General features: G+C 47.5%; 1 protein-coding gene across 2 annotated transcripts; it reads right to left on the bottom strand.

The window, feature by feature from the left end:
* Window positions 1-1,082: 1,082 nt before the first annotated feature.
* On the bottom strand, window positions 1,083-16,332 carry POLR2K (RNA polymerase II, I and III subunit K). Of its 2 annotated transcripts, none has more exons than XM_068234901.1 (4): window positions 16,262-16,332; window positions 16,089-16,157; window positions 12,213-12,305; window positions 1,083-1,264 (listed from the first exon to the last, which is right to left on the bottom strand). In XM_068234901.1, exons 2-4 carry the CDS (start codon window positions 16,147-16,149, stop codon window positions 1,242-1,244), a joined length of 177 nt encoding a protein of 58 aa, XP_068091002.1. In that variant the 5' UTR covers window positions 16,150-16,157; window positions 16,262-16,332; the 3' UTR covers window positions 1,083-1,241. The 2 variants fall into 2 exon arrangements, with proteins under 2 accessions (XP_068091002.1, XP_068091001.1); XM_068234900.1 differs by having other exon boundaries at window positions 16,089-16,159; window positions 16,259-16,331.
* Between the last annotated feature and the right edge of the window lie 9,655 nt (window positions 16,333-25,987).

The raw sequence follows: 25,987 nt of genomic DNA, 5'->3' as shown, positions 1-25,987 counted from the left end.
GACTTCACATCGGAAGTCCTTTAAAGAATACCGTAGCGCTTATTAAAATTTAAAAATGGGGGGGGGGGGGGCAGGCATGTGTAGTAGGCTTTCCTCATGCCCACCGCTCCGTTGGGAAGGTTGGGGAACAATGCGCAGGCGCTGCACAGCAGCATGCATCCTTGATCGTGCGCCCAGGATCGCTCTGCACTACGTCACATCTGTGCAGGTGCTGCACAGTTATGGACATGCAATCAAGGACACACTTTGCCGGGCACTGCCTGTGCAGTGTTCCCTGACCCGAAAGTAGCTTCGAGGTACATTACACAATACGAAGGGTGACAGAGGAGAATGGGGGGGAGGAGCGGTGGGCACGAGGAGTGCCTGCTCCACCCCCCCCCCCCCCCCCCGTTTTTACATTTTCATATTGAATTGAAGCCAGTGAGGTCCTTGGACTCTACACTCCTATGCAAGTCTATGGTTAATCGACTGTTCAAGGCAGAGGAAGAAAAAGCACATCAATTGCTTCAAGAATGCACAACATAGGTAGAACATTGGTATGAATGAGCTTTTACAAAAGGGCCAGCAATAGCAGCCTCCCCCGAGAAACTAGAAATCAACTGAAAAATGAATACTTCCTGGCCTCTAAGCTGATCACCTCCTCTCATGCTCGCATCCAGGACTTTACACGAGCATCATCCCTTATCTGGAACTCTCTTCCACAGCCTGTACGTCATGCTCCAAACCTGGACATCTTCAAACGCACTCTTAAAACACACCTTTTCAGACAAGCTTATAACATTCTATAGCCCTTATTTACTTATCTGTCACAATGTAATCAGAGGCAAAGGGTCACTGCCATATCCATCCTCCACCCCCTTACCTAATGTGTCCCCCACTACCCATTAGAGTGTAAGCTCGCAAGGGCAGGGTCCTCCTCCTAATGTTTACTGTTTTGTAACAATATTTGTGCTGCTTGGAACTCTGCTGTACATTTGTTAGTTGTATCTATGTTCCCCTTGTCGTCTTATTGTGCTTTGTAAAGCGCTGCGGAATATGTTGGCGCTATATAAATAAAATAATAATAATAATAATAATAATAATACTTCCAATTCAAAATTTTATTACAAATTGTCGCAATAATTTACATACAACTATGCAAACATAACATATTTAGTCTCTTAAAGAAAAAGAAATACCAGACACAATGTAAATGAAAAAAAAATATCCAGAATGTTTTTTCCAGCTCCCAATTCAGTCAGCTAACGAGCGTCAAAAACGACCACTGGAGAGCGTGTTAAGGAAAATTATTTACAGCACAATTCTACTTCAGGCGCACCTGTAACAAAAATAAAGCTTTAACATTCAAACTGCAAAATCAAGCTATGATTAATCCGTTTGAGGAAATATATCTTACCTGATATCATTTTCCCAGTTCATAATGCCAGCTGATTAAGGCCCAGTTCACATTAGCGTTCGCTATCCGGATTTTCCGGATCTGATCCGGACCGCATACTGTACAAACGGAACGTACGTTCCGCATAGCAATGTAAAGTCTATGCGGACGTTCACACGCGTCTGTTCCGTACAGTACGGAGCCGGATCGGAGCCGGACTCCGGACTCTTTTCCAACATGCGCTATTTTCTGGGTCCGGATCTCCGGCCCACGCACCCGGACCGGAGCCGGACCTGAGCCTGACAGCACCATCAGGAACACAGAAACCAATGGGGAACGGAAGGCACAGAACACACTGCCTACAAAAACCTGACGTTCTACCCCACTTCCTATGCGTATCCAAGCGGCCATTTCGGATGGGGACACATGGGCCAAGCATGTCTGGAGTGGAGCAGCAGTGACAGACGTGCTGGAGCCGTTTGGTAGAATGTCGGAGGTGGAGGTGAGGCCTACAGCGGAGGAACCTGATTGTACATGTGCACCAGGTGCACCTTCTGCTGACCCCAACATTTTTTTTTTCAAATTTCGCTATTTTTTGCCCACGGATCCGGATGGCAGCCTGATGCATGCCTGATACAAACGGACTGGATCCGGATCGGAACCGTACGGTTCTGATCAGGATCAGGTCAGGATCCGGTCCGTTTACTTGCCAAAACGCAAGTGTGAACGGGGCCTAAGAAGGGAGTATTGAATTAACAGGAGGAAGGACTGTGTGCAGCCAAGAGCTACTGCATGTGCTTTATGCATGGGATGAAGCAGATTGTTGGCTACTGGCTCAGGAACTCACGACACTGGTCTCTTAAATTCAGCTAGCAGCCATTAAATACTGTGTCAAAAATGTGCAGGCCTGGACCAGGTAACAGTTGACACAATGGAGGACCCCAATGAAATTATTTAGGACATTACATTAAAAAACAAAATTGTATGACCTGCAGCACACGGTGCGCATTCTCTTTAACAATTATTTAGTTACTATGGCAAAATGTGTGCATTGTAACGCAGATGAACGTGCATAGTGTCCGGAAATTTCCCCTTGCTTGTTTTCAATGCAGAAAAGTGTGAACTTTTCAGAACATAAGCTGCACTTTTTTTCTTCCCCAAAACAGGGGGAGGGGCATCATATTTGGAATATACAGTAAACCGTGTCGCTCGGGGAAGCACTTACCGAATCCTTCTGCCATGCTCCTCCCCCTCACTCAGGTCCTGCCGATTTAGACGCGCTCCTCTTCTCCTGCAGCTGGCTATATACCGGTACACTGTGGCCTCCTGCTGCTACACAGCTCTGGGTCCTCCATCCTGGTGCCACACTTCCTGATTATTGGTTCCCTGTTACTGCATGGCCCCAGCTGGAGTCACGCAGTAACAGGAAACCAATAATCAGGAAGGAGGGCCAGAACTGTGTAGCAGCAGGCGGCTGCAGTGTACCGCTATAAAGCCAGCTGCAGGTGGAGGAGAGGAGTGTGTGTACATTAGTAGAACTGGAGAGGAGGCAAGATCAGGTAAGAGCTTGCAGTGGTAGTGTAGTGCAGTGTAGCTTAGCAGGTTGGTGCAGCAGGGGCTAGTGTGGTGTAGCCCGGACAGCTTGGGGGGGGGGGGGGCGGGTGCGGTCGCGAGTGTAAGGTCTACAAAATGCCCCTGACCAACGGATACACCAGGTTTAGCATTTTTCTTTTTTTCCTGAGCTTTGCCTTCTAAACCTAAAAGGTAAGTCTTATGTCCTGACAAACACAGTACCTAAGAAGAGGGAAACCTCTGGATCCTATAGTGGCTCCCCACACCATCCTCACTCATTGCCCAGGCGTCTCGGAACAACAGGGCTGCGCTCCTCTGTACACACCAGCCAATAAACACTCCCAACTGATGGAGAGTCCATGGCAAATGTTGAATGGAAGTGTAATCGTCCAATCAGAACAGATCTGTATTTTAATAGAACATGTAACAGTTGGTCTTCCATGTCCCAACATGTGTACGGGCAAATGACAAACTTACGTAGCAGAAACTTGCCTGCAGCAAAGCATAGGTCGGAAGAGTCCTGATAGACTTGTGTACATTTCGGCACTTTCAGCCGCTTAGCCACCAGCTGACTGGAATGAACAATTGCCTGAAAGGTTACCCGCAAATCAATTAATGTGTACCAGACCTCAGTGTTAAAGGACAACTGAAGTGAATATGGAGGCTGCCATATTTATTTCCTTTTAAACAATACCAGTTGCTTGGCAGTCCTGTTGGTCTATTTGGCTGCAGTATTGTCTGAATCACACCAGAAACAAGCACGCAGCTAATTTTGTCAGATCTGACAATAATGTCAGAAACACCTGATCTGCTGCATGCTTGTTCAGGGTCTATGCCTGAAAGTATTAAAGGCAGAGGATCAGCAGGATAGCCAGGCTACTGGTATTGCTTAAAATTAAATAAGTGTGGCAGCCTCCATATCCCTCTCATTTCAGGTGTCCTTTAAAGGGGATACGAGATGAAAAACTAACTATAAAAAGTAACTTGTCTATATATCTTATCTAAAGTTTAGTTTACACAGCATATCTAGCTGCAAAACTTTTTAAAAAAAAGTGTATGATTATTTATCCCTGTGATACAATGAGGGCAGCCATGTCCTTTTTGTCATATTGTCACTAGAGTTGGGCCGAACGGTTCGCCGGCGAACGTGGTTCGCGCGAACTTAGGTGGTTCGCGTGCGGGTACCGCACGCGAACCTTTTGCGGAAGAAGTTCGGTTCGCCCCATAATGCACCTGAGGGTCAACTTTGACCCTCTACATCACAGTCAGCAGGCCCAGTGTAGCCAATTAGGCTACACTAGCCCCTGGAGCCCCACCCCCCCTTATATAAGGCAGGCAGCGGCGGCCATTACGGCCACTCGTGTGCCTGCATTAGTGAGAGTAGGGCGAGCTGCTGCAGTCTCTCATATAGGGAAAGATTAGTTAGGCTTAACTTCTTCCTGGCTGCATACCTGTTCTGTTCAGTGAGCCCTCAGCCCACTGCATACCTGTTCAGTGATCCTGCCACTGCATACCTGTTCAGTGATCCTGCCACAGCATACCTGTTCTGTTCAGTGAGCCCTCAGCCCACTGCATACCTGTACTGTGATCCTGCCACTGCATACCTGTTCAGTGATCCTGCCACAGCATACCTGTTCTGTTCAGTGAGCCCTCAGCCCACTGCATACCTGTTCAGTGATCCTGCCACTGCATACCTGTTCAGTGATCCTGCCACAGCATACCTGTTCTGTTCAGTGAGCCCTCAGCCCACTGCATACCTGTTCAGTGATCCTGCCACTGCATACCTGTTAAGTGATCCTGCCACAGCATACCTGTTCTGTTCAGTGAGCCCTCAGCCCACTGCATACCTGTTCAGTGATCCTGCCACTGCATACCTGTTCAGTGATCCTGCCACAGCATACCTGTTCTGTTCAGTGAGCCCTCAGCCCACTGCATACCTGTTCAGTGATCCTGCCACTGCATACCTGTTCAGTGATCCTGCCACAGCATACCTGTTCTGTTCAGTGAGCCCTCAGCCCACTGCATACCTGTTCAGTGATCCTGCCACTGCATACCTGTTCAGTGATCCTGCCACTGCATACCTGTTCAGTGATCCTGCCACAGCATACCTGTTCTGTTCAGTGAGCCCTCAGCCCACTGCATACCTGTACTGTGATCCTGCCACTGCATACCTGTTCAGTGATCCTGCCACAGCATACCTGTTCTGTTCAGTGAGCCCTCAGCCCACTGCATACCTGTTCAGTGATCCTGCCACTGTATACCTGTTCTGTGAACCCGCCACTGTATACCTGTTCTGTTCAGTGGACCCGCCACTGTATACCTGTTCTGTGAACCCGCCACTGTATACCTGTTCTGTTCAGTGGACCCGCCACTGTATACCTGTTCTGTGAACCCGCCACTGTATACCTGTTCTGTTCAGTGGACCCGCCACTGTATACCTGTTCTGTGAACCCGCCAGGGCCGCCACTGTATACCTGTTCTGTTCAGTGGACCCGCCACTGTATACCTGTTCTGTGAACCCGCCACTGTATACCTGTTCTGTTCAGTGGACCCGCCACTGTATACCTGTTCTGCGAACCCGCCACTGTATACCTGTTCTGTTCAGTGGACCCGCCACTGTATACCTGTTCTGTGAACCCGCCAGGGCCGCCACTGTATACCTGTTCTGTTCAGTGGACCCGCCACTGTATACCTGTTCTGTGAACCCGCCACTGTATACCTGTTCTGTTCAGTGGACCCGCCACTGTATACCTGTTCTGTGAACCCGCCACTGTATACCTGTTCTGTTCAGTGGACCCGCCACTGTATACCTGTTCTGTGAACCCGCCAGGGCCGCCACTGTATACCTGTTCTGTTCAGTGGACCCGCCACTGTATACCTGTTCTGTTCAGTGGACCTGCCACTGTATACCTGTTTAGTGAACACGCCACTGCATACCTGTTCAGTTCAGTGAACCTGCCACTGCATACCTGTTCTGTGAACCCGCCACTGTATACCTGTTCTGTTCAGTGGACCCGCCACTGTATACCTGTTCTGTGAACCCGCCACTGTATACCTGTTCTGTTCAGTGGACCCGCCACTGTATACCTGTTCTGTGAACCCGCCAGGGCCGCCACTGTATACCTGTTCTGTTCAGTGGACCCGCCACTGTATACCTGTTCTGTTCAGTGGACCTGCCACTGTATACCTGTTTAGTGAACACGCCACTGCATACCTGTTCAGTTCAGTGAACCTGCCACTGCATACCTGTTCTGTGAACCCGCCACTGTATACCTGTTCTGTTCAGTGGACCCGCCACTGTATACCTGTTCTGTGAACCCGCCACTGTATACCTGTTCTGTTCAGTGGACCCGCCACTGTATACCTGTTCTGTGAACCCGCCACTGTATACCTGTTCTGTTCAGTGGACCCGCCACTGTATACCTGTTCTGTGAACCCGCCAGGGCCGCCACTGTATACCTGTTCTGTTCAGTGGACCCGCCACTGTATACCTGTTCTGTTCAGTGGACCTGCCACTGTATACCTGTTTAGTGAACACGCCACTGCATACCTGTTCAGTTCAGTGAACCTGCCACTGCATACCTGTTCTGTGAACCCGCCACTGTATACCTGTTCTGTTCAGTAAACCCGCCACTGTATACCTGTTCTGTGAACCCGCCACTGTATACCTGTTCTGTTCAGTGGACCCACCACTGTATACCTGTTCTGTGAACCCGCCAGGGCCGCCACTGTATACCTGTTCTGTTCAGTGGACCCGCCACTGTATACCTGTTTAGTGAACACGCCACTGCATACCTGTTGTGTTCAGTGAACCCGCCACTGTATACCTGTACTGTTCAGTGAACCCACCGCATCAGTGCGCATACCTGTGCAGTTAAGTGAACCCACCTACCTACGTGAGTGCACGCAGTGTGATATACCACTCCGTGCATACCCGATATGGACAAAACAGGTAGAGGAAGAGGAAGAGGTAGTGGCAGAGGCAGAGGAAGGCCACCCGGCAGGTCTGCGCGAGGTCGTGTAAATGTAATTTCGTGTGGACCTGGCCCACAGTACAGTGCTCGGAAGAAGGCACGTCCCATCACCTCCCAAGATTGTCAGGACGTGGTTGAGTATTTAGCGACACAGAACACCTCATCTTGCTCAGCCACCAGCGCTACTACTAGCACCACTTCCGCTGCATTTGACACTTCGCAAGAATTATTTAGTGGTGGTGAAATCACTGATGCACAGCCATTGTTACAGCCAGATGATTTTTCACCAGCTCATATGTCTGCGTTACGCGACAACACTATGGATGTAACGTGTAAGGAGGATGAAGGACCTACACGTTTGGATTTTTCTGAGGCAAGCGAAGCTGGGCAGGATGATTACGATGATGACGATGATAGGGATCCTCTGTATGTTCCCAATAGAGGAGATGAAGAGGGGGACAGTTTAGAGGGGGAGTCAGAGAGTAGTAGGAGGAGAGAAGTTGCTGAAAGAAGCTGGGGCAGCTCTTCGTCAGAAACAGCTGGTGGCAGAGTCCGGCACCATGTATCGCCACCTATGTACAGCCAGCCAACTTGCCCTTCAGCATCAGCTGCTGAGGTCCCCATAGTGCCCACATCCCAGGGTGGCTCAGCGGTGTGGAAATTTTTCAATGTGTGTGCCTCAGATCGGACCAAAGCCATCTGTTCGCTCTGCCAAAAAAAATTGAGCCGTGGAAAGGCCAACACTCACGTAGGGACAAGTGCCTTACGAAGGCACCTGGAGAAAAGGCACAAACAGCAATGGGATGGCCACCTGAGCAAAAGCAGCAGCAGCACACAAAATAAAAGTCACCCTCCTTCTCCTCTTCCTCCTTCAGGTGCATCATCTGCTTATGCCGCTTTCTCCCTTGCACCTTCACAGGCACCCTCCTCCACTCCGCCTCTGCCCTTGAGCGGTTCCTGCTCCTCTGCCCACAGCAGCAGTCAGGTGTCCGTGAAGGAAATGTTTGAGCGGAAGAAGCCACTTTTGGCCAGTCACCCCCTTGCCCGGCGTCTGACAGCTGGCGTGGCGGAACTGTTAGCTCGCCAGCTGTTACCATACCGGCTGGTGGACTCTGAGGCCTTCCGTAAATTTGTGGCCATCGGAACACCGCAGTGGAAGATGCCAGGCCGCACTTATTTTTCCAGAAAGGCCATACCCCAACTGCACCGTGAAGTTGAGAGGCAAGTGGTGTCATCTCTTGCGAAGAGCGTTGGGTCAAGGGTACACCTGACCACGGATGCCTGGTCTGCCAAGCACGGGCAGGGCCGCTACATTACCTACACAGCCCATTGGGTGAACCTGGTGGTGAACGATGGCAAGCAGAAAGCGGCGGACCAAATTGTGACACCTCCACGGCTTGCAGGCAGGCCTCCTGCCACCTCCTCTCCTCCTGCTACATGCTCTTCGCTGTCCTCCTCCTCCTCCTTGGCTGAGTGGCAGTTCTCCTCTCCAGCTACACAGCCCCAGCTCCGCAGGGCCTATGCTGCATGCCAGGTACGACGGTGTCACGCCATCTTAGACATGGCTTGTCTCAAAGCGGAGAGTCACACTGGAGCAGCTCTCCTGGCTGCTCTTAAGAAACAGGTGGATGAGTGGCTGACCCCGCACCACCTGGAGATAGGCAACGTGGTGTGCGACAACGGCAGCAATCTGCTTGCCGCTTTGCATATGGGGAAGCTGACACACATACCCTGCATGGCACATGTCATGAATCTAGTGGTTCAAAGATTTGTGGCAAAGTACCCTGGCTTAGCGGATGTCCTGAAGCAGGCCAGGAAGTTCTGTGGGCATTTGAGGCGCTCTTACACAGCCATGGCACGATTTGCAGAAATTCAGCGTAAAAACAACATGCCGGTGAGACGCCTCATTTGCGATAGCCCCACTCGCTGGAACTCGACCCTCCTCATGTTCTCCCGCCTGCTAGAACAGAAGAAAGCCGTCACCCAGTACCTCTACAACTGGAGTAGAACGAAACAGTCTGGGAAGATGGGGATGTTCTGGCCCGACAACTGGACAATGATGAAAAATGCATGCAGGCTCATGCGGCCGTTTGAGGAGGTGACCAACCTGGTGAGCCGCAGTGAGGGCACCATCAGCGACTTAATTCCCTACGCGTACTTCTTGGAGCGTGCTGTGCGTAGAGTGGCGGATGAAGCTGCGAATGAGCGTGACCAGGAACCGTTACGGCAGGAACAGGCATGGGACCAATTTTCATCAGACCCAGCTGTTTCCTCAACACCTGCGGCAGCACAGAGGGGGGAGGAGGAGGAAGAAGAGAGGTCATGTGCAGAAGATGAGTCAGACTCAGAGGATGATGAGCAAGGTGTTTCTTTGGGGGAGGAGGAGGAAGAGGAGGAGGGGACAGCGGCAGGAGAACAACCGCAGCAGGCGTCGCAGGGGGCTTGTGCTGCGCAACCTTCCCGTGGTATTGTTCGCGGCTGGGGGGAGGAGGTTGACTTACCTGACGTCACTGAGGAAGAGCAAGAGGAGATGGAGGGTACTGGATCCGACTTTGTGCAGATGTCGTCTTTTATGCTGTCCTGCCTGTTGAGGGACCCCCGTATAAAAAACCTCAAGGGGAATGAGCTGTACTGGGTGGCCACACTACTAGACCCTCGGTACAGGCACAAAGTGGCGGACCTGTTACCAACTCACCGGAAGGTGGAAAGGATGCAGCACATGCAGAACCAGCTGTCAACTATGCTTTACAATGCCTTTAAGGGTGATGTGACGGCACAACGCCAGCAAGGTACCACTGCCACTAATCCTCCTCCCGTGTCCACGCAGTCAAAGACAGGACGCTCCAGCGATCTCATGGTGATGTCGGACATGCGGACGTTCTTTAGTCCAACGCCTCGCCATAGCCCTTCCGGATCCACCCTCCACCAACGCCTGGAACGGCAGGTAGCCGACTACCTGGCCTTAAGTGTGGATGTAGACACTGCTGTGAACAGCGATGAGGAACCCTTGAACTACTGGGTGCGCAGGCTTGACCTGTGGCCAGAGCTGTCCCAATTTGCCATCCAACTTCTCTCCTGCCCTGCCGCAAGCGTCCTCTCAGAAAGGACCTTCAGCGCAGCTGGAGGCATTGTCACAGAGAAGAGAAGTCGCCTAAGTCACAAAAGTGTTAAGTACCTCACCTTTATCAAAATGAATGAGGCATGGATCCCGGAGGGCTGCTGCCCGCCCCAAGACTAAGTCAGTCCCCGCACACACAGCATCTCTGCCTGCACGCCGTGTGACTGGCTGCCTGGCCTGCCCCAAGAAGACTAAGTCGCTCCCAGTCCCTCCACACAGCATGTCTGCCTGCAGGCCGCTTGACTACCTTCTCCGCCACCACCAACAGGGTCCGGGACTCCAGGCGGATTGCTGAATTTTTTAGGCCGCTGCTAGCAGCGGCCGCTGTAATAATTTTTCGGGTGCGTGTACATGACTGCCTAATTTTTCTGGCTGCACTGCGGGCAGCTGCAACAACAAAAGAAAAGGCATGTACATGCGCCCATTCCCCTTCGTGATCATTACCTTGCCGTGGTGAAGGGGCTTGCGTATCACAATGGAGCAATGACCGGCGCCTAGATGAGTGTCTCGGGGGGCACACCCACGATAATAAGGTCGTTGCCTCATTGTGGTCAGACCAAATTTGATCAGCTGGACAGTCACTGTTCTGTCATTCAGCTACATCAGCCAGGTGACCATATGGGCTGTAAAGCCACCAAAACCTGCACTCTCGCCATGGTGCGCGCACCAGTCCAGCACGGCCGTCACTACACAAACAGCTGTTTGCGGTGCGTTACACGATGAGTTTGGTGTGTCAGTGTGAAGCAGTACCTTAATTACACTACCTGATTGATGTATACACATGCAAGATGTTTGAAAGCAAGCACTTTAGGCCTGTCATTTAACATTCAATGTGATTTCTGCCCTTAAAACGCTGCTTTGCGTCAAATCCAGATTTTTCCCGGGGACTTTTGGCATCTATCCCACTCCGCCATCCCCCCCTCCAGGTGTTAGACCCCTTGAAACATCTTTTCCATCACTTTTGTGGCCAGCATAATTATTTTTTTTTTTCAAAGTTCGCATCCCCATTGAAGTCTATTGCGGTTCGCGAACTTTAACGCGAACCGAACCTTTCGCGAAAGTTCGCGAACCCGGTTCGCGAACCTAAAATCGGAGGTTCGGCCCAACTCTAATTGTCACAGGCTAAGGGCTGGAGATGCTATCAGCTTTCTTCAGTCCCCTCTCCTCCTCCCCTCTGCCTTTGAAATCAATGGCTAGTAACACCTCCCCCTCCTCCTGCCCAGACTGAGCTCCTATTGTCTAAAAATATCTTGGCACTGAAAAAGCTGTGGACGAGGCTTTTTTAGTTTATAGGGAATTAAGAGTATTAAAACAAAAAAACAAAACAAAAAAAAAAGTATTTGGCTTGAGGAATGCCCTATAAACAATAGGAAAGGGACACAATTATGCAATGAGTAAAAGTTCATCTCGGATCCACTTTAAGGCTCGTACACACGTGCAACTATTCCGCCCAACTATCATCCAAACTTGGTTTATTTGACAATAGCTGGGCGTATGTACGCATGGCAAATGACTAGACAAACGACTGTTAACATGTGGTTTGCCTGATCCAACCGGCGGATCAACTCACATGACTGTTGGGCTGATCAGGGCTGTGAAGTCAGTACAAAAATCATCCGACTCAGACTTCTCAGTTTATGAAACCTCCGACTCCAGATACCCAAAATAGCTCAGACTCCGTCTAATACATACCAAGGTTGTGGATGTGGTACAAAAATCATCAGACTCCGACTACTGACTCCTCATTTTCTAAAACTAATGACTCCAACTCCAGGTACCCAAAATTGCTCCGACTCCTCGACTGACTCCACAGCCCTGGGGCTGATATGCAGTTGGCCATGTGTGTACAAGTCATTAGAACGACTTGTACTGGTTTTGAATGTGGCCATATCAATCAGTCAGTCAGTCGTTCCACTTGCGTGAGCAGTATGTGAATGAGTTGGTTGTTTAGTTGATTTGGCTGTGTTGAAGTACAGGTATCGAGGGGTTGGTCATGTCTTCAGGTTGGTGTGTTCAAGCCCTTATGCAGACAGAAGTGCAAAAAAGATAAATTCCCCTATAGCATGCTTCATAGGAATGTGTGGAAGCAGCTTATTGAGGACACGGAGGCATGATAATATTTTAGGAGAGCCCACATGGGAATCACACATAATGCAACTCCATAAAAGGATACATCGTTTTGTTCTTTTCTTGTACATTATTCTGTAACCACATTCTCTGCATCTGATGGGATCTCTGGCTTTAATCTCATTTTCTGTGTGACATTCTGAAACAGAAGGAACAATTAACTTTACATATTGGCCTCCATTCACAATGCACTACCGCATTTGGTACAGCTGTTTTTGTCATTTGTCCTGCCTACTACACGGAGGTGGTGATTGGCTTAAAGAGAACCCGAGGTGGATCTTCGGGGGGCAGATAGGACACAGAGGCATGTTCTCTGCCTAATGACATGGCCCTGAATCCGCCAACCGCCGCTCTCTGCCCCTCCATCGCCACGCTATAGCCCCCCGAGTTTAGCAACAAGATTTGTAGCTAACTCAGAGGTAAACACAGGGGAGAGGAGTTCCCTATTCAAAACGCCCGCCAGGGGCACTCCTGCAGGGTTTCCTGAGCTGCCATTGGGCAGTTCTCTCCCCTGGCTGCACCTCCTGCTCCCCCCGCCTCCCTGCACACTATGAGACACACAGTCTCAGCGCAGCATCGTGACCTATAGGTCACTAAAGTTAAAGTGGGCCATTGCAGCCCACAGCAGCGGCAGTTTTTGCGGCTACCTGATCTGCTCAACCTGGTACACAAATCTAATTTTTATTCACCAATTTTAAACACTTCCATGTAGTATGAGAGTTTACCTACAAAATCTGTTCACAGTATTCAAAATGTGTTGGCTCTCATACTTCATGGAAGTGGTTAAATTAGCCAATTATTGGCCAACTAAAATTGTATGCATAAATCAGGCTTAAAGTGCATACACACATCCAATTTTGATTGACCAATTTTACCACTTCCATATAGTATGAGAGCTTAGCTACACATTGGGCTCTATCGGTATTTTAGACTTTTGTGTGCTAATTCATAAAATGTTTACACTTGCGATAAAAGGTCGGGGAATTCACGCACTAAACTGGCGGTGCTGCCTGAGTTGATACACTTTCTACGTGCAGAGACAGAGTTGCAATAAACAAGGCAGCCCCAACTTCCCTTTAGATGTGCATCTTTTTTTTTTTTTTTTAAACTGCATCTCCTTGCCCTGACCTTTAAAAGCTCTTCCCAATGTAATGCTATGACGTTTTTTACAAAACCTCATTGCTCCAGTGTGCACAGACACATAGGATAACATTAGCAGCAGATTTAAAAACTCAAAACGCTCAGAAAAACTCCTCTGGTGTGCACCAGGCCTAATAGTCTTCCTAAACAGTCTATTTAATTGTCACAGCTTAGAAGAACTTCAAGAAATGTTACACATGCAGGCTTTCTGATGTGAAATTTAGCTGAAAACAGGTACCCAAGAGGTAAAAAACACAGCCTGGGTATTCTGAGATGCCTTTTTTGTTCTGCTCTCACTGCTGCTGCCTGGGAAGTCTGTCCCCATTAACTTACCTGTTATCTGCTGGCTTATCTCCTTTTCTAAACAGCCGGTATTCTCCGTCCCAATTCCGCTTGCTCTAATCTTTATGACTTGACATGTAGTGACATGTGTTGTGATAATCACCGCATAAGGCGGTAATTTCCCGCACTGCTCAGGAATTGTAGCTTTTTATGCAGAAACAGCTTTTATGAATTGACACTTTGCAAAATGGTTGGTAAAGTCAGCTGTTTTGAGCATTATCGCATGCGGGAATGCTTTATGAATAGAGGCCAATCTGTTCATAGTTCTCTAAATCTGTTGGCCGTCATACTACATGGAGGTGGTAAAATTGGCCAATCAAAATTGGATGTCTGTACCAGCCTTAAGGGTGCGCACACAATTGTGATTGACCAATCACTGGCCAATTTTATCACCTCCATATAGTATGAGGGGTTAGTTAATATAACACGAGTACATACATTTCATAAATTGACCCTCCTGCAACACGGAGGTGGTAATTGGATGTGCGTATGCACTCTTAAAGGAAATATCCAGGAATTGTAAAAAAAAAATAAATAAATAAATAAATAAAAAAAATAATCAGATTTTCTTGGCTGTGTCCCTCGCTACAGCTCCGATCCAAGACGGTCTTCTAGGGTCCCCTCCGTAGCAGAATGCCGGCACGGCCAGGTTGGCGGCCTCTGCGCATGCGCGAGGCTTGTGATTGTGCGCCTGTGTACTTCTGCACCTGCAAAGAACACTCCCAGCTGTGGGAGCGCAATCACTAGTGGTGTAGCCGCACGCTCGTGCAGAGGACACCAACCTGGTCGGGTCAGCAGCTGCTATGGAAAGGAACCCCGGCTTGGAGCGAAGCTGCGCGAGGGACACAGACTTCAAGGGGCTGGAGGAAGCCCCAGGTAAGTAAATCTGATATTTTTAACAATTCCCAGATGTTTCCTTTGAAGCCTACACACCTTTTGATTTTTCCAATGTTCCTATCTCCATGTTGTATGAGGGCCAACAGATTTTGAATACAGCTGTAAATATTTTTTCCTAGCACAGGCGAAAGCCACTGTATCAGACAGCTGTTATTAGAAAGTATGGTTGAGGTGACCCAGCGGGGACAACTCACAAAGCTAACACACGATGTAATTTCCCACCCGATTCATGGGAATCGGGCGATTATTTCCGGCATGTCCGATCAGCTCCCAATCGATAAAGTGATCAATTTTGCAGCCTTATAATTGGAAAATTGATTGTTTTATTGATTGAGTGCACTTTGGACATGTACACGCGATGCAACTTCCCATCTGATCACCCATCGATGGGGTTGGAAACTGCATCATGTGTACCTAGCAATAGGGAAATTCCGCTAGAGTGATTGGCTGCTGTTTCAAACATTCTCCAATGATAGCGCCCTCTACAACTTTTTGGGTTATAATAGGAAATAATAATAATAACTTCACCCACACTATTCGGGCAATTGCAACGCTTTAAGTTTTAAAGGGTGTTGTAACTGGAGAAATGTTGAAACCGCAACCAATCATGTTAGCGGAATTTCTATACGAGGGTTTTCCTTTGGGTCACCTTAACCATTAGCGGAAAATAACGAAGGCTTAGTCCACAGAAACTTTACATATGGGTAATCAAATTGAGGAGACACTCATGCATGGGTAGATCCATGCTACTAAGCAGGCACAGTACAGCCACACAAGAGGAGCATGGCTGCAAACTTCAAGAGGGCAGTGGTAGTAAGGGCTAGGAGAACACAGGAAGCCAATGGAGGATCTAGAAGCTTCCCTCTACCCATCTGTCCTTTTCTGCATCATACTTTAAAGCGGAACTGAAGAATGATTTAAAAAAAGATAAAAAGTTTTACTTACCTGGGACTTCTGCCAGCCCCCTGCAGCGTCCCTGTGTCCACGCCATTACCATACAATGCTCTGGTCCCCTGCCGCAGCTCATTTTTGAAGTTGGCCGTCTACTGCGCATGTTGGCATGGTCCTCCGCTGGCGCAGTAGAAATTTTCTCGTACTGCGCAGGACACTCCCGGCGACATGAGCAAGGATGCAGGGCCACACATGCTCATTGGCTGTCAACTTGTAAGTCAGCGGTGAAGAAACGGCGCTGCGATGGGGAACCGGAGTATCGTTTGCTTCGTTGCGGAGACAGAGAGGCTGAAGGGGGGCTGGCAGAAGCCCCTGGTAAGGGAAACTTTTTTTTTTTTTTAAACTTTCTTCAGTTCTTCATCTTTAATTCCAATTAGAACCTGCAGAGCCAAAATTTGTTTTGTTTAGTTATGGTTATCACTACCCATTATCCAACCCATCTCCCCTACTCTGGGAAAACCTCTGACACAGTAGTCTACCCTGTAGAAAACCTCATTGCACAAGCTTCACTGAATGCTGCCCATACAGGAGAAACGCGTGCTGTCACTGCCCATATATACAGAGCCAGATGCTAATTACACCCTTCTCTTACCTCCACAAATATATATCATAGGTTGTTGCTTCGGAGGGGGGGCGTCCTTCGGAGCTTCCATGTCGCTGCCTAATAAATAAGCAAACATAGATAACAATACACAATTGCTAGAAATAAGTGCACGCCCCTAAGATTTGTTAATATTCGTCATTAATAAACTCTAAATTCCTTACAGCAGTCGGAGCTCAGCTCAAAACCTACAGCGTGCTATGGAACACAGAAGCGGGCGCATAGCAATGACATCATAGGAAATTGCCCATCAGACCATCACGCTAACGTACATAATGCTGACAGACGCTTCTGCGGCCATCTTTGTTATGGGCGGAAGTAATGCAGCACTGTTGGATGGTGGCGTCAAGTCCGATCTGACAGGAAAAATTAAATTCCACGTTATTTTATGTTATAGTTTTAGGCTCATACGACGCTGTAGGAGTTGTCCTTTATAGAAAACGTAACGCTGGTCTAGTGAATTGACACAGCTATAGATATTCAAGTGAAACTATAAAGACAGTACAGTGTTAGTAAATCAAATTGGCTGTCTGGATAGGTACAGTAAATGGAAATGTGCTTAAATATGTGTTCATTATAGCCGCCTGTATCCTACAGAGATTATACACAATGGGCTTGATTCACTAAACGTGATAACTCATATCACCTCCGTTTTCACGTGCATTTTCACGTTTGTGCGCGATTACGAATTATCGTGCGCAATTGCAAATTTTTGTGCGAAAACACGATCATGATATTAGTTAACACGGTTTAGTGAATCAAGCCCAATGGGCTCTATACACAATTACACATGCGGTAAGAGATTTTTGACCGCTGTATTACCGCCAGTGATAATTTCCACATTTTTTCAACATTCACTAAAATTTTCTGCATGTTTTCCGCATGCAGGAACAATGCGTAAAAAATTGGGGAAACATGAGAAATTACATAGAAACCATGCAGAAAAAAAGTTGCAAAAAACAAAAACTTTAAAGTCCAGCAAACACAGCGCTCAAGGCTCCAGACTACATGGGAAGCAAAATATATCACCAACTACTAGTAGGTGATAATGCAGAAATAATGCACCCCATTTTGTTTGTAAATTTCCATTTTTTTGTGGGAATTACCGACTTTTGCAGACTTTTACCATACTTTTTACGCATGCAGGTAAATAATGCGCACAATTTTACGCATGCGCTAAATGATCATGCGTAAAATTTTGTGATTGTCAAGATGGTCTTATTTCAGCCAGGCATTTACCGCAAGTGCATATTCGCATGCGGAAAACAATTGTGAATAGAGACCTATGAGGGGTGATTTCCCACTATGCACAATTGGATGGCAACGGTGCAAAAAAGTTGAATCACACATAATGCCTGGTACACACGATGCAATTCTCTCAACTGATTGACAGGACGATCGATAACTTCCGGCATGTCCGATCTGCTTCCAATTGAGAAATGGATCAGATTTGTGCAGGGCTGAAAATCAGTCCCTTTCTCGATCGGGAGCAAATTGGACATGCTGGAAATTATGGACCGATCTGACAGGAAAATTGCATTGTGTGTACCAGCTTTAGATGTGCAGTGTGACCACTGGGTGAAGCATACAGTAAAATGAAAGTATGCTTTGCTGCCACTGTAAATAAGTACATTATCTTGTAAATGCAGTTGCAGTGCACCGCTCAGATAGAATCCACTCAATGCAAATGTACCATAGGAATATATGCATACACATATCCAATTTTGATTGGCCAATTGTACCACCTCCACCTTAAGCGGGCCAACTGATTTTGACTACTTTTAACATAATTTTGTATGAAGCTCTTATACTCCATGAAAGGGCTCTATTCACAAAGAGCCAAAATTACTGCAAAATTTTACTGCTAAATTTCCGCCAGCGGTAAACTCCGCATTTTTTCCACATTCACTAATATTTTCCGCATGTTTTCCGTATGCGGAAAAAAAGATGCGGAAACAGCCATTATTCATGCGGTAATCATGCGGAAAAAAAGGTTGCATGAAAAAGTGTTTAAGAAAAAAAAGTTAAAGTCCAGCAAGCACAGCCCTAAGGGCTCTTTCACATTAGGGCAGATTTTCTGCGTTTCAACGCAAAGGATAAAGTTTGCGTTACCCAAGGTGAAATGAAAGTCCATAGACTTTCATTTTAGCTTTTACATGTAACTCAGCCTTTTTGTGCGTTGCGTTACACTGCACCCAGGCGCAGTTTTTTGGCCAACGCTAGCTTTATGCGTTACAATGTTAGTCAATGTAAAACGCACACTATGCGCGTTTTTAATCCGTTAACGCAGGCAATCAGTCCCAGAATGCAACAGAGGAACAATGTAGAAAGTTGAAAACTAAAAGAAAAAAAAATTACCTGCGTTTTTCTATGTCCTGTAACGCATTGAAAACAGATTAAAAACGCACACTCACTGCAGTGCAAAACGCATTAAAACGCATACAACAAAACGTATGCTTTGAGCGTTCTCCAACGCAAGCTCTGATGTGAAAGAGCCCTTAAAGGAAAGGTTCAGGGAGGGTGGGTAAAAAATAAAAATCAAATTCCACTTACCCGGGGCTTCCTCCAGCCCGTGGCAGGCAGGAGGTGCCCTCGCCGCCACTCCGCAGGCTCCCGGTGGTCTCCGGTGGCCGACCCGACCTGGCCAGGCCGGCTGCCAGGTCGGGCTCTTCTGCGCTCCAAGGCCCGGAACTTCTGCGTCCCACGCCGGCGCTCTGACGTCATCGGACGTCCTCCGGGCTCTACTGCGCAGGCGCCTCCTGCCTGCCACGGGCTGGAGGAAGCCCCGGGTAAGTGGAATTTGATTTTTATTTTTTACCCACCCTCCCTGAACCTTCCCTTTAAGCCTCCAGACTTCAGTCAATGGGATGCGGAATATATCACCTACTACTTGTAGGTGTTTACAAATCGGTAAATATCGAGGAAATGATGCGCCTGAACAGTTTTGAGAATTGATTTTTTATTGCGGAAAATACCGACTTTTGCGGAAATTTTTCCGCATGAATCCCGCACTTTTTCCGCATGCGGAAAAAACATGCGGAACATTTTGAGAATGTGAACTTGACGGTGTTTTGGTCGCAAACTTCCCGCATGTACTTTACCGCATGCGGGAAGTCTTTGAGAATAGAGCCCAATGTGGTAAAATAGGCCATCAAGATTGTATGTTTGTACCTGGCTTTAGGGCCGTTCTCACCTGAGCGGGAATCGCGCGATTCCTGCTCACGGCAAACCGCTAGCGGTTTTGCAAAAACCGCTACACAATGTAACGAGTGGCAGTGTTCTCACTGTCGCGGTTGCAGTTAGCGATAACCGCAACCGCGCTGCATGCAGCGGTTTGCCAGCGACGAGCGTTCCGCGATTAGCGATCGTGATTAGCGTGCAAAGCACGCTAATCGCGATCGCTCCAAAACCGCCGCAGTGTCCAGTGATTTTTCCACGTTAATTGCGGGAAAATCACTCCCGCAAGCCGGCATTTCGCAATTATAAGTGTGAACGGTCCCTAAGGGTTGATTGGCCAATTTGACCATGACCTTGGAGTATGAGAGCTTACCTACACAATCAGTATTTAAAATCTGTTTTCCGAACAGTGCCAGGCAGCGCTGAGGGGTGGATCGGGATTCCCTCTGACGTCCATGACGACGGTGACGTCATCCCGCCCGGTCGCCATGGCGACCGGGGAAGCCCAGCAGGAAATCCCGTTCTGAACGGGATTTCCTGCTTACTCTGATCGCCGAAGGCGATCGGAGTGGATAGGGAGATGCCGCTTGTCAAGCAAGGGGAATAGCCGAGGTTGCTTAAAAAACACAATAAGGCCCAGTGCACACCGAGCGGTTTTAGCAGCAATCCGCCAGCCGCATCCGCCTGTGAAAACACTTGGCTAATGTATTTCAATGGGATGGTGCACCCAGGGGTTTGAGGTTTTTAGCAAACCGCAAACGTGCCTCCTGCTGCACATTTGCGGTTTCCAGAAGCGCTTCTGCCTCAATGTAAAGTATAGGAAAACCGCAAACCGCTCTGGAAAACGCTAGGCATGTTTAGAAAACGTCTCTAAACATGTCTAGAATCACTCTGAAATCAGCTCCAAAAACCGCTAGCGTTTTGACGATCTGCTAGCGGTTTTGGTGTGCACTGGGCCTAATTTGGCCTCCAACAATAGCTGGAAGCCGAATTACATCATTCCCCACTATCCATGGCGGCCTGGAGGGGGAATAGTAATTAACACGGCCGGGACTTGTGCAAAAGCAGGATCAGCCATACCGGCTGTATCCTGCGCCCAAGTCTCCTGGCTCCTGGCGCCGATTTCAAGTGTATGGGAGTCTGAAACCTTCAGTGCTGTGTTTGCTGGACTTTCATTTTGTTTTTTTGGACACGTTTTTTAATGCCACTTTTTTTACGCATAGTTTCCGCATGTTTACTATGTAATTACGCATGTTTCCCAATTTTTTTACGCATTGTTCCCGCATGCGGGAAACATGCGGAACATTTTTAGTGAATGTGGAAAAAATGCGGAAATTATCATTGGCGGTAATATAGCGGTAAAAAAATCTCTTACCGCATGTGTGATTGTGAATAGAGCCCAGTGTGTTGGTAAGCTCGCAGGGCCCATTCACACTTAAAAGCGCAAAACGCCGGCGATTGTTGCCGGCGTTTTGCAGGAGTGATTTTTCCACGAATTCTTGCGGAAAAATCACTGAACACTGCGGCGATTTTTCCGCGATCACGTTTAGCGCTTCTATAGCACTGAAAAGCGATCGCTGGGAAATCGCCTGAAAATGGTGCAGGCGACGCGTTTGCGTTTCGTGTTTTTGGGCGATTTGCGCCGATTAGCCCATGTAAGAACGGGCCCATAGACGTTTATTACACCAGTGCTTTTAAAAAGTGCTAGCGTTTGAGCATTTTGCCAAAATTGTGTCAAAACGCTCTAGTGTGAATGGGCCCTTATACTACTTTGAAGTGGTAAAACTGCAAATAAAGCTGGCTTGCATGCAAAATTTATGCAAATTATATGCAGCTTGGAATTGGGCCAATCAAATGCAGCTCTGCTGTTTTTGATTGGCCACATTCCATGCTACAAATACAATTTGCATTAGGGTTGCATGCAAGCCAGAATTATTTTTGTTTTTATCTCATCAACCATATCTGATAATCATTTGCTTGCCAAATATGATTAGCTCTGATCAAGATTCCAGGTCAGCTCTTGGTAATTCCTGTTCCTGCAGAGCAAAATATTCAGTAAAACTCAGAATTCAAGTTCTTCCATGCTAATGCATATTAGGCTCAGTTTCCCAGTTGATTGGACACCTGTAACACAGTATAATAGCCTCTTTCTACCCAATGAACTTGCTTTGCCCCAAAAAGACATGTCATGTGACTTAGAACTCCAACAAAAGTGATTCAAGTAGTGTTCAACTTGTGATAGTTTCTTGGTTTCTCGGCTTTGCTTTTTGGCTAAGAGAGGAAAAAAATAATTTGTTTTTCTGAAGACGTTTTCAGGGGAACTGGCCACAATGAATATGCAGGTGTGTTACTGGTTTAAGCCATTTAGAATTAATCTAATTCTAAGCATGTTTGTCTGTCATGCTCACTCTTGTTGCAAGTGTATGGAACACTACTGTATTTGTTTAGGAAGTTTTACCATATAGAAGTAATTTATGAAAAGTTTTGTGTATCGAGTATGATAGAACAGCAGCCATTTGTTATGTTCAGTTGTTTATTATAAGCAGAAATATTATCGTCATGATCAGCATTCTGGCACAAAGAAAAATAAGATCCCACCACACCCTTCTCAATTGCTAGGGATGATTTCAGGTACAATGGAGCCCTGGACAAAAAACTTGTTGGGCTCCTTTACTTTTTAGTACTGTACTGACTGTAAATTTATTTTGACCTTTGCCATCTCTGATTTAAAGAAAGGGGGTGGGGTCCATTAAGAGCTTATGCTACGTACACACATGCGACAACGATCGTTCGTTGAGAACGACTAACGAACTTTTAATTGATGAAAGAACGACCTAAGTAAAGTTAGTTTTAAAAGGTGTGTAACGATCTAATCGTTAGAACGAACGTTACATCACGTAAAGCAACTATTGCGCCTGCGCATAAAAATGAGAAGTTTCACGGAGAAATAGTGAAATGTGCATGTCAAGCCTAGTACGAACGACCGTTTCCAACGATGTACTACTTTTGCAAACGATCGTCGTTGGTTAAAATCCGCCGAGATAGAACTTTCTTTTGTAGCGATTTGGCTCGTTCGTCGTTTGCCTTAATAGTCGGTGGTTCGTTTTTTGTAACGATAGTCGTTGGTAAAGATCGGGAAACGATCGTTACAAACGACTATAGTCGCATGTGTGTACGCACCTTTAGGGTCCTGGGCAATTGCCTAGTTTACCCCCTATGGAGACACAAGCCCTGCCAGTTACTGCTTTAGGCCTTGTTTCCGTCTATGCACTTCTATCTGCTTTTCAGCAACGTGTATCAATCTTTGGGCTCGATTCACAAAGCGGTGCTAACCCAGTTAGAGACTTTAGGCGTGATAACCATTGCAGCACTCTGGTGAAAAGCCAGTTTAGGTGTGATAGGTTTAGATCGCGCGCAAAGCAGCGCCATTAAACTCTATGCGAAGTGCACCAGACTTTGCTAGCGCAAAACTTTTGATCAGCTGTGCACTGCAGTGCTAACCCAGTTGGTGCTTTTATCACGCCTAAACTGAGTTTAGGCATGATAAGGGGCTTTTCACCAGGGTGCTAACTGTTAGCACTGCTTTGTGAATCAAGCCTTTTAACATTGATGTGCAGATAAAAAGCGGATAGAAGCGCACAGCGCTAAACTTGCACTGACACAATGGGCTCTAGTCATAAAAAATTTGTGGCGAAAAAGCTCCTGAAGGGAAAATACCGCAGCGGTATTTTAGACTTCTGGGTGGTCATTCAAAAAATCTAGCCAGCTGCGATGCAAGTGTGGAGATCTCCCGCTGAAGGCTGGCGGTAAGCTGTCGGAAGGCATGCGGAAACACTGAAGCCGGCAGTCCCTCCGTGCGCTGCTCTCTCTGGGAGGTCTGTCCCGTTCACTTGTATGTAATCCGCAGGCTTCGAGGAAGCGGTATTTCCCGTCCACATACCGCTTCCTCTAATCTTTATGAATGGCCATTTTGTTACTTTTTTCTAGATAAATCTAGAAAAACACTGCAGAAGGCGGAAATTTCTCGCTCTGCTGGGGGATTGTAGATTTTCATGCGGGAACAGCTTTTATGAATGCTTACTTTGCTAAATGGTCGGGAAAGTCTGCTGTTTTGATCGGAAAACTTGCGGTAACGGTTTATGAATAGAGCCCAATGTGGTGGACAGACCATTACAATATAATTGCATCATGTTAGCAATGTAATTATATTGCATGCTCACATCGGTGCATTAATCATGTATTGTGAAGGGTCTGTTAGCGTTGTAACAGTGGCATAGCAATAGGGGTTGCAGAGGTAGCAACCGCATTGGGGCCCTTGGGTCATAGGGGCCCCAAGGGGCCCTCCCTCAAGCACAATATTAGCTCTCTATTTGTCCTGTGCTGGCAATAATTACTTCTATAGATGCTTAAAATAGTAGTAATCATTAACAAACTGTTCCCCATCCCCTACTTACACCTCTGACACTGTGGAAATCCTTGGCAGGTTTTGGTGCGCCATATCAATTATGTATGGAGTGCTTGGGAGGCCCCATGTAAAACTTGCACCTGGGCCCGCAGCTCCTTAGCTACGCCACTGCGTTGTAACTACAGCTCGAGAAAACCAGCACCAGAGCTCAAATGAAGAGTAGTCCTCACCGATGGAATTAGACTGCTATGTGGGGTCTACTGTCCCCACCACGTTAACACCTGCCCCGCCCCCTCCTTTCCCCAACGTGTGTCATGGTGAAAAACGCCAGGGATCTGTTGGGATAATACAAGGCATGCTGTTTTCATGTGGTTCCGCATTAAGCATGGCTACCGCCTGAGGGAAGGAGCTGTTCCTATGCCTGGAAGTTTTTGTTGCCACTGAACGATATCTCACTATGTAAAGCACAAGTTAGAGTGAGCAGTGATTTCAACTCTGCAGAAAGTATAGAAAAGCAAAAGTGTAATGAAAATGGCTTTAAAAATGCTAATTGCAAAGTGTGAAACAGTCCTTAGGCTCAGTTCACATGGCGGATCAGAAACGTCCTGTTCGGAACAGACAGTGTAGTGTCTGCTTCCTGATGGTGTGTTATAGCCAAGAGCAGATGTATTTCCACTGTAGGTTACTGTGGGAAATGTATTTGTTTTCCAGAAAAATCATGCAGATCAGGTGTTTGCGTTGTGTTTACTGGAACAGTTGAAAAACATCCTGTCAACAACAAAGGATCCTTTTACTTTCAGTTTTTGTGGTCCAGGGAAATAGGCTGCAGTGCGAACTGGCCATAAGGCTAGATTTACAGTAGTGCATTGCAGTGCGGCATAACTGCTGCTTTGTATCGCGGCTTACTGCAATGCACCACCTATAGCGACATTCGCAGTGCCGCAGGTGTGTTGCAGAATAACTGCATGCAGTATCGTAAGGCTCCACATCAGGGGTAGGGAACCTATGGCTCAGGAGCCAGATGTGGCTCTTTTGATGGCTACATCTGGCTCTGACAAATCAGTAGTGGTTTATTCACTGCTCAAGCAGCGCAGCTTAGTGTGGCGTAACTGGAAATCACTGGGCCCCCCTGCGAAACTTTGGATGGGGCACCCTCCCGCCAACCCACCCCCTGCTTTCTGCACAAGTAAACTGAGAACCAATGTTATTCAATTGGCTAGAGCATGTTTTGCCCATGCAGATAAAAACTGACAGCAGTAAAGCATTGCAGGCATTTTCTTTATCAATTACATTAGTTGTGACAAAACGTGCATGTTTTCACTCATACAGACACACATGGTGTACAGAAAACGCATACGGAAAACTGACAGACGATTGTGCTCCCAGCCGCAGCTTATTATACTCACTCTGTCCATCACTGATGGAACAGAACTGGCTCTGCAGACTTCTCCAGCATCACTACAGAACACAGCACTTGGGGAGGGGTAGAGAGGTTTTGGGCTGGGCGCTGTACAGAGGAGCCTGCTGCACACTGAATAGGGACTATCTACAAATCTGTCTACAACACTTTGTATGATTTGTTATCAGTAGCTGAGCAGATGCAGTCATTAGAACAGTTGTGCAGAGAATAGAAAAGTTTTACTCTCTGTACCCATAGTTATCAGTCTCTCAGGATGGGGCCCCCTGTGGCTTCTGGGCCCCCCTGCGGCTGCATCCCTTGCAGTGTCTATTGTTACGCCCCTGGCTACGCTACTGCTCTAGCATGCACTACTAACTTACTTGTGCTCCCCCAAAACTAACTACCGCTCCAATTGTCCCACCCTGGATCCTGCCAGGTCCAGTGACTTTGTTGGACGAGATCCCCTAACTTTGATGAGCCCAATAGGCTGCCTGTCACTTGATGCATGTGAAGGGGTACTTGAGATGTTACAATAATGCTGAAACATTATGGAAGAGCGTTAGATTGTGAGCTCTTTTGGGTGGATTTATGTAAAGGTCATTTCGGCACCCGCTTTTCCCCGCGCTGCGCCTGACCTGGGTCCCGCCATAGACTTATTATATTTATGGCCACACAGCAGTGTATTTGGGGTGTCGGCGATCGCCAGATCCCAGATTACTTCTCGCTCCAAGTTGCTACGACTCGGAGGGGGAATAGTATTGTAACGCCACCCAAAATTTGTGCAACAGCAGCACCCTGCGCCAAAATGACGGGCGCCAAAAAGCCATGTACACGAATTTAAAGAACTGAAGCAAGAGGGATATGGAGGCCTTATTTGTCTCCTTTTAAGCAATACCAGTTGCCTGGTTA

The sequence above is a fragment of the Hyperolius riggenbachi genome, chromosome 5, assembly GCF_040937935.1.
Source record: "Hyperolius riggenbachi isolate aHypRig1 chromosome 5, aHypRig1.pri, whole genome shotgun sequence".
Lineage (NCBI taxonomy): Eukaryota > Metazoa > Chordata > Amphibia > Anura > Hyperoliidae > Hyperolius > Hyperolius riggenbachi.
Note: the sequence above shows the minus strand (reverse complement) of the source record. Positions and strands in the feature narration are given on the sequence as shown.